Consider the following 9,407-nt stretch of genomic DNA (forward strand, 5'->3'; position numbering starts at 1 on the left):
ACCACTTAACAAAGCAACATAATGGTGGTGACAAAATACAAAATATAAATTTTTTTAGGGACTAATGCAAATTTAGTAAACAATTTTTTAAGAATCAAATGCAAAATTTATAAATTCTCTAGGAATAAAAATATATTTAAATCTTTTTTTTTTCTTAAGAATCAAAGATAAATACTAAAAAATTTACATCAATTCATGAACCATACTCAATCCATTAAAGTAGAGACCCCTGTTTAAACGTAATAAATTGTTCAAACTTGAAGAATGAAAAATCATTTTCAAGGGCATTATGTAGTTATTAGAGCTGTAGGCGCAATAATGATGAATGAAATTGAAAAGGGTCCCAAATAAAAAGAACGAAACAGAACCCTACTTAGCAACCCACATTTTTAACCACCTCAAACCATTGCTAAATATTGAGGCACTTGATTCCACTATTTGAAATTTCTATATAGAGAAAATTTGATTTACCCGTTAGAACTTAGAACCATTAGCAATTACATTTACAAAAGGAAATGAAGGTGCATATCATGAGACTTAAAAACCCTTACAAGCCTCTCCCTATCATAGCATCACTTACTAAAGAGCGTATGTTGCTCTTAGATACTCTATGATTTCTGCACTTTCAAACATTTCTATCCCAGTGTTTGGATCTTCCAAAAAAGGTGCCTGTGAGTGTGAACCATAACCATAAACTCATCAGCATTCACAAAACAAATACCATGCCATGAAACAACTATGCTTTGCATAAACCTGACAAACTCACTACTTGGAAAATCACGTACCTGGAAAGTTCCAGTTTTCTGATAAAGTATATGTCTCTTTGGGCTACCCCTAGCACAACTAAAATGAAACATTCAAATAAGTAACATGAAAACACAAAAGTATACATAATACAGATATATACAGCCCTGCTGCAATCACTCTTCTTTTTTTGTATGACACTTTAGTTAGAATCACAAACCATAAATCAATGTTTTACAATTCACTTGATGACAATGCATGAAAGGATATTTTTTTTATCCTAATTAATGTAGAGGAAGTGTAGAGGATGAGCTTTGCTCTTTGTGGGCAGTGGTCATGGGTTATAGTCATGGAAGTAGCCTCTATGAAAATGGGGGTAAGGTTGCATAGATTAGGCCGCCTCCAGACCCCAGTGTATATAAAATACAACTACTATTTTTATTTATTAATTTTTGCTGATAAATATAACTATTAGAGCTAGCAGCTATTTAGTCATTAAAATGGATAAAATGCGTCCCTTGAGATTTGGTCAAAATTGGTTTTAACATTTTAAATGCAGTTGTTTCGGTCATTGTATTTCTGAATATGGTGGATTTTGCCAATGGTCAAGTCGAAATTAAGTATAGGATAAGGGATGAAATCCACCATATTTCAAATATATAAAGACCACATTACCATTTTTAAGGTGTAGGACTAAAACCAAAACACATTTTACCCCACTAAAATTGTAATAATTCTTCATCCAAAGGCCAAAGAATATGATCCAAGAATGCTCCATAAGATAAATGTAGTTGCATAACTGTAAATGACAAGAAATTAAGTTTTCTATGACAACCCCCCAAAAATATTCTTATTGGGAATCAAATCTACCAGTTGGTTGCTCAGAAACATGGGTTTTACCTGACAAGCAAGTGTGGCAGCTCCAATTCCACAAGTACTTCACGTACAAGTTTGCAGAAAGGAGACCCCTAAAAGAAACAAGTATTCAAATTTAAAATTCTGTTCCAGCAGATAATGGCTACATTATCATGCATGCTGATCTATAATTTGGAGATAAAAGTCCTGAATTCATTAAGCATTAGGGTGTATGGTTTGTGTATATTGTGGACCAACCTCATATGCCCATAATTTAAGAGGCTTTGGAGGGAACTTCGCTGGAGTATAAGTAGTCCCCTGAAAACAATTATCGAATGTTTATAGTATGTTTTGCACTGATAAAAGTGAAATCCCAATGACAACTAAAAATGAAATTCATGCATGTATCCGCCATCTTAGCATATGCTAATAATTCCTTTGATTTATTTTGGAGAAAAGATTACCTTTTTTATTTTCAATAAACTTTAGGGTTGTATTGGATTAGGATTTTAAAAGACTATTTTGGCATAAAAAAATTATGTGGATTTTAAAAGACTTTGTAAAAATGTAATGATTTTAAGATTTTTTTAAAAGACTTTACTTTATGATTAGGATTTTGTAGTTTAGATTTGAATGAATTTACAAAATATGAATTCATAACATTTGAAAGGACATGATTTTAAGATTTTAAAGGACTCCATGAATTGTTAAAAAACATTCAAAATTATTGATAAAGATCCAAAAATTTTGTCCACCTAACACTTTAAATAAAACTCATGTTATATAAAGAACTCTAAACCTGTTAGATAACAAATTAATTTCCCTAACATATTTACAAGCACAAAAACTTATATACCACAATGTGTGCCAATAGTATGGATACTTGTAGTTATTTCCACAACAACGATCCCACAAAACAAAAAAACATATCCAACAATATTTCAAACCTAATTTATATATTTATCCACTTATATATGAGTCAACTTTTTACATTCATTAAAACTATATATTTCTCATGTTCGTATATATTAATGTGCATTTATATGTATAAGCACATAGTTAAGATGCCTCCCAAATTTAAAGAATTGGGAAAATATCTCATCACATATTCTAGGGCATGTTGACCATTTGGTTGAAAGAGAAAAAAATTTATGAATGTCTATTGCTTTTAATAAAGAGACAGAGAATTGTGTATGATGGAAAAAGAAAAATATGTCAATTTATCGGGAAAAAAATAAAGAAAGTCTCATGAAATCTCAAGGGTTTGAGTGCGATTGTTTAATATATATTTTCTCATAAAAGTCTCATGAAATTCATTAAAATTCATCCTAATAAAGAATTCATCAAAATTTGTATACTTTTGAATAACATAAGACTTTTTTTAAGTGGTAAAAAATCTTAATTGAATACTAACGGACTTTATTGAATTTCTTAAAAAATCATAGTAATCTTAATTGAATACCACAAGACTTATTTCTATTATTTAATAATTTTGATTGAATTCCAAAGACAAACAAAAAAAGTCTTTTAAAATTTTAATTGAATACATCTCTCTTAGTTAACACTAAACACCCCACTTAAAGAAAAGGAAACAAGTTAGACAATACCTTTGAAATACGACTAAGCATACCAAGACCAGCCGTTAGTGTCTGCAGAAAAAAAGATAGCCTTAGATACTATCATCAATAATACAAGAGAAAGGCTATCAACACACTTCCTTAACATACTTTTTTGAACACACGCTCTTGGTTGAAATTGAGTGAAAATTACAAAATTTTGTGGGTCCCGTCTCTATTTAATGACTCTCTCTCCTAATTTTATAGTTTTCAATAAATTTCAACCAACCAATAAGAGGATGTGTTAGGAGAAGTGTGTTGCTAGCCCTCCTCATAATACAATTCAACTTTCTGGTTAAAAACCAATGATGATGGTGTTCGGTTCTTACCGTTAAAAATCCAAGTGATAAAGATAAAGGAACGTTTCCATCGCCTACATAACAGACAAAACACTAAAATAAGGAAATATCTAAACTTTCCTTCTTTTATGTTTGTAAGTGACCAAATGCACATTTCCGAAATGTATAGGCAGTAATTGTTTCTCTCCAACTATCTTAAAATTTCTTTTAAGCAAACTTACTCAAACGAAGACTGATTTTGATTGTGATCGATTATTACATTAACCGATTATTAAAATAATATAATTTTCTCCATATATGTAATTATATTTTATAGATTGAAATGCAACAGGAAAAAAGACTACATGGCATAAGCACATTACAGAATAGAGAATATATACGAAGACACAAACCATATTTGTCAACCAAATACCGAATTATGTCATCTGATTCATACATTGAAGCGCCTGTGTTTGGGTCAACCTGAAACCAATAAACAAATAAAAACGATATTTCTCAGGTCTCACTCAAAAGCACTATGTAATCATCATGAAGCAAGATAAGGAAAGCGATGATAGATACATAGATAACTAGAAAAGAAAAAGTATTGTAAGACAAAGCTTTCAGCAGCAACCTCTACGGAGAAATTTTTTACTGCAGCTTTAGATCATTGTTTGTGCTGTTTGATTTAAGTCATCTCACATCATCAAATGATATTTATATGAACAAAATAGGAAAAGTAGTTTATCCATAGGAAAATGTCCACAGTGTAGATCCTTCTGAACTCTATCAGATATAATCATTTTTCTTTAAAATTTGAAGCTTAGGAGCCAATGACAATGTAAGAAGCCACAAGAATTCATGAACAACTACAACATAGTTTTTTCATTGATCTCATCCAAGTAGTTTAGATTAGTCAACTTTAATCCCATCTTTCTAAAATACATCAGAAATCATAACAAAAAACTAATTTTGTTTTGTTGTTTGATTTAAGGAATCAATCTTACCATGTAGGGGAACTGCAGTTTGCCACCCATCTCTAGAACCTTTTGACGGAAATTTGGGCCATTTCTTGGACAAGGATAGAAAAGAACATCAAGATCCAAAATGGCAACAATTTCTCTAACCTGTATGGAGTCCAATATTAGCCCACAACAAAAAGAAGGCTTGCTAATATAATACTAGAAGAATACCACTAAGACAACTTTGTTATTACGCCTAATATTCTACCCAACAGATAAATGGAAAGGAAAATATAGCAATTAATCCTGATAGTGGAGAGCAGGATTAGAGTTTATCTTTTGTCAAGTGAACTACCATGTTAATCTCCACACTCAAATTCCAAGAATCGAAAGATGAGCATAATGAATGTTTAAGATTTCAATGGTAGTAAAGAGGTTATGACTCATCATGAAAATCCATTTTGGTAGATATACTTCACACAATAACAAGTCTATATCCAGCCAACTACGTGCATTGTACTCCCCCCTCCCCCCAAAAGTTCCCCTAACAGGAACCCCATCAGTTGTTTGCACCAAGGCAGGAAACAGAATCTTGAAAAGAGAAGGAATTCTCATGAAGAAAACTTGAAAGAGAAGTCTATTTGAATCCTTAAAAATCCATACCTTTCGGCAAAATGGACAGCTGCATATGATCCAAGACGGCATATAATCAAAGAACAAAACAGCACTTGGAATTAGCGAATTCTGTAGTGTGGCAGGTAAAAAGCCAAAAGTCTAATGTAAAGGTACAAAGACAAAACAGAAAGCTAGATATCTAACTTTGCTTTGGGAAAAGAAGAAGGAATAAGGAAGTATTTAGTTCATGCATGAATGCAAAGAGAATAAATCCAGCATTTTTAAATTACTGTCAAAGAAAATGAAGTACCTCTCAAATTCATATATTTCAATAGGCTTCTCTGGGCGAGGGCCTAATTTTGCTGTTTCTTTTATGGTAACGCCTGAAATCATACTACTAATGTTAACATGAAAAATAAGGACAAGACTAAAAAGAGATGGGGGAGGGGGGATTCTTGAACGGTTGAGCACAAAGATGTTGCTATGAGATAAGTATTTTTATTCCAAATTGTATGTCACAGAAAACATAGGAATGTGCCACAAAAAAAGTGCAAAGATAGTGTGTTTGTTTAAACTATTTGTTGAAATATGCGCTTATTTTAATAAAATAAACAATTTTTTATTTTTTAATATGTTTGTCTAAACTGTTTGTGCTTAAAATAAAGTAGTTTTTTTACTTATTTTAAGAAGCAAATTCTACCTGTTGCTTGAAAAATACTTATATAAAAAATATTTATTTTAAAGTTGCTTTTTTAAGTTTAAAAAACTCACTAACAACAACAATAACAATAGCCTTATCCTACCAAGTGAGGTTAGTTACATGGATCACACGCAATGCAGTTGGACTCGGTTAAAGAACAAATTTTTGGGGATATCAGTCACCATACAATCCATTTTAATAACATTTTCCAATGTCATTTTAGTATCCTTTTACCCCTTTTCATAGGTCCAAAAACCATGCGATATGCTCTCCTCACCAGGTTAAAATGTCCTCTGCTCCTTTTCAAACTGCAGAGATACTACCACTCAAAACAAAATCTTTATCACTCAAACCATGCAAGATTGATGGTTGTAATTTTATTTGGGAACTTTATAAGCACTTTCTGTTAATAGATATGTATAATTTAAATATCAGATAATATTTCATCACCAGTAAGACAGCTAAAGAGATCTTTACAAAATATTTCACACACAGAGACATGTACTTTTATAGCCAAATTTCGTGGAAAAACTAACCAACGAAAAAATAACGATCCAGACAATAATAGGTAACATTGTTTTTCCTCTATCCATGTAACACTTGCAAGTGAATCAGATATTTAATGACTGTTAGGCAATTGGCCTAATTAACCTGGTATTCAACTAAACAGAAGAGAATGTAGGTGCTACCATTAAGTTCCAAAGCATATTCGTCTGTAGGAATTTCATCCTTAGAAACAATTGAAAAAGAATACCTGCCATGGCATAACAAAAGCACAAAAAGTTTAAAATTTCAGCCAATATCTTGATATATTTTTACATATAACACAGTCCTTTTAGAATACCCAAAATCACCTCCACAAAATCTGCAGTCTGCCAGTAAATTATGTTGGGCTGGTTTTCGAATAACTGCTTTGCTTTATGTATACAATTATTCATTGAGTCATAATCATATGAATCATTTATGCATTCAGAAGGATCTTTTTACAACCAACAGAAAGGAAAACTCCAAAATCAAAACAAGATTTCTCAATTATGATCTTCTACTTCTTTGAGCAAAAATAAATTTTACTCAATAGACCCACACAAACACAATAAATTATAAAAAATGGTCAATTGTAATACAATACTTTTAGAAGTGAAGCTACTTTCAAGTTAAGTTGCATACTTTAATCAAAGAATGTATATATATGCTGACACCAATCCTATGACGTAGAATTCTGAACATAACATCTTTCAAGGGAAGCCAACTCCAACTAGTCTTTCACAGTATCATGATCCTTCTATCAAAAGAGCCATAACATAACGCCAACAAACTCAGATGCTTCTAGCAGTTCTCAAATCTATCTTATTGAAACGTCAAATAATGCTTATGCAACCATTTAGCTAGAGTTTTCCCTATGTATTAACTTGTGTTTTAAACATCACACAAGTAGTCAATTACATAAACAACTCAAGCCACCGTTAATATTTTACCACCACTCTTCCTATATAATTACTTCAACTCAATAACTATCAAAATCTATGACCAAGCAATATTGTGCCCAAACTAGATACAGACTAGGAATTCAACCCCATACGCGTTTTAAGAAAATAAAATTTTATATATTTTTTTAAAAAAAGTCAACCTTAAATTTCCAGAGTCACAGCCCAAAAGACTAAAAGGTTTGTTAGATTCACTTCTCACTCTTTTGCTCTAAAATCTGTTTTCTAAATTAATTTTACACTACTCAGCAATCAAATTCTCATCCAAATTCAATCAAGTTTTTAAAATTATTTCCAAAACAAAACAGAATCAGCTGGGTATGTTTTCTCATTCTCTTCTTCAAGTTGATACAAATTTTTAGAAAGAAGAAACGTGCTGATGGGACAAACAAATTTTAGAAAACAGAAAACTAGCAAACAAACAAGGCCTTAGAAGTTAGAATTTAGGTACGCTTGTGACAAAACTGTAAACAGAAAAAACAAAAATCCAATATGAAGAAAAGGAGTATAGTTACCCAGAAACGAAAACTCCAGTGGCAAAACGAAAGATCAAAGGAAGCAAAGCTCCAAACACTTCACTGGTCTTATCAGGCCTAATTGCAAAGCGTTTAGGCTCAGGGGGCTTGAAGTTAGGGGGAGGAGCAATTGTCACTGAAGAAGCATTATCAGAAGTTGGTTGTTCTTGTTGGGTGCTCACAGAAGAAGTGGAAGAGGTTTCTGACATGCCCCTAATGCAAAAGCTTCTTCTGGGTAGTCTTCTTTTGGGCAAAGAAACAGACCCACGAACAGGGAATTGGGAGAGACTCAAAGCCATAGCCATGACTCTGGAAAAAAGGACACACAGACACAAGTTCCTCCAAGTTCCAACCTTAGCGCGGTTGTTTCCAAGTGATTATTATATGGTGTGAAATAATTGAGCTGAGTTTTGTTAACTTATTTTTCTTAATTTATGGTAGTATAAGTTATCCGGTGAGAGAGGATCTGAATGGGATTTCACACCCAATTTATTTTTGGAGAAAAATTATAAATTTTATGTGTGATTAAACTATAATTCCAGGATTAAAATACTACAGTTGATAAAAATACAGAGGCTTATAGATATGATGGTTAAAATATAAAATAAATGTTAATCACGAATTTTTTTTATTAAGATACATAAAATTACACTGACATTTTTTTTTTATATTTTCATATAATTTCGCTGATAAATATTTTTTTCCATAGTTTTCATTGTTTATTGGTTAGCAAGAAAAAAAAAATGCAGTATGAGATTGGTTATTTGGGTAACGACGCTGGCTTTGATGGCATTGTGTTTGGCCAATCGTTGGTGACACAGAGAGACAGGTACTTCACAATTGGTACTGAAGCTGACTTGGCAGGTTCACGAGCACTCGACCCAAAATATCTATGGTGAATGATCCATACTAAGTACAAACTAGGATTTTGTCCACTCTAGGCTCGTGTGCATCAGTGTGACCAACGTGTTCAATGTTGTTTCACTTTCACGATTTCACCTCTTTTTTCTATGTATAAATTTTTTTCCTTTCCACTAAATGATTTTCTAATTAATAATGAAATTAAGTTAAAGATTGTTTGTAATGTAATCGAATAATAAGTCTTGTGATAAAAAAAATAAACGTGATTAAAAAGAGAAAATTTCACTAAAATAATTAGTCGGGTTTAATAATAGAAATTAATCATCGCTAAAATAAATAAATTATGTATCAATAATATAAATATTAAAAAATATAATAAGTCAAAATTGTGTTTGTGAAACGTGGTGATTGATGTTCACATAATTCAGGAAAAGTAATTATTTATTTTGGATTCCTTCCGGTTGGGCTGGTTTCAAATTGGGCAAATTTTGAGGGATATGCTAGGTGCACCCAGCAATAATATTGCTGGTGCACCCAACAATTTTAGTGAATGGGCCATTTTGCCCTTTAAGTTAAAAATTTAAAAACGCGCTCCTCTTCTCGGAAGACTGCTGCTTCTTTTCTTCTTCCATTCCTGTTGATCCTCCGTGACACCGCGAGCCAAGCTTTCATCTTCTTCCGGACACCATGAGCCAAGCTTCTTCTTCTCCGTCTTCTCCGCGAACAGCCTTCGAGGTTAGTCTCCCTAACTCTCCATTACTTTTACTATCCAGTATT

At 32.1% G+C, this 9,407-nt stretch overlaps 1 protein-coding gene across 1 annotated transcript; it reads right to left on the reverse strand.

The window, feature by feature from the left end:
* Positions 1-386: 386 nt before the first annotated feature.
* Positions 387-8,285, reverse strand: LOC100789895 (uncharacterized). Its single transcript, XM_003556957.4, has 12 exons — positions 7,770-8,285; positions 6,460-6,524; positions 5,381-5,453; positions 5,119-5,137; positions 4,501-4,620; positions 3,907-3,976; positions 3,545-3,588; positions 3,207-3,248; positions 1,858-1,917; positions 1,645-1,712; positions 786-843; positions 387-669 (listed from the first exon to the last, which is right to left on the reverse strand). The coding sequence occupies exons 1-12, from the start codon at positions 8,072-8,074 to the stop codon at positions 580-582; spliced, it is 1,014 nt and encodes a 337-aa protein (XP_003557005.1). The 5' UTR covers positions 8,075-8,285; the 3' UTR covers positions 387-579.
* Between the last annotated feature and the right edge of the window lie 1,122 nt (positions 8,286-9,407).

The sequence above is a fragment of the Glycine max genome (genome assembly GCF_000004515.6).
Source record: "Glycine max cultivar Williams 82 chromosome 10 unlocalized genomic scaffold, Glycine_max_v4.0 Gm10_scaffold_107, whole genome shotgun sequence".
Lineage (NCBI taxonomy): Eukaryota > Viridiplantae > Streptophyta > Magnoliopsida > Fabales > Fabaceae > Glycine > Glycine max.

Bases quoted from the DNA above. Each gene is read 5' to 3' on its own strand.
- LOC100789895 (XM_003556957.4), bottom strand. From the start codon at position 8,074: ATGGCTATGGCTTTGAGTCTCTCCCAATTCCCTGTTCGTGGGTCTGTT. The intron at 6,525-7,769 runs GTAACTATACTC...ATGCCATGGCAG, and splicing joins ACTGGAGTTTTCGTTTCTGG to GTATTCTTTTTCAATTGTTT. The intron at 844-1,644 runs GTAAAACCCATG...GTTTCATTTTAG, and splicing joins CTGCCACACTTGCTTGTCAG to TTGTGCTAGGGGTAGCCCAA.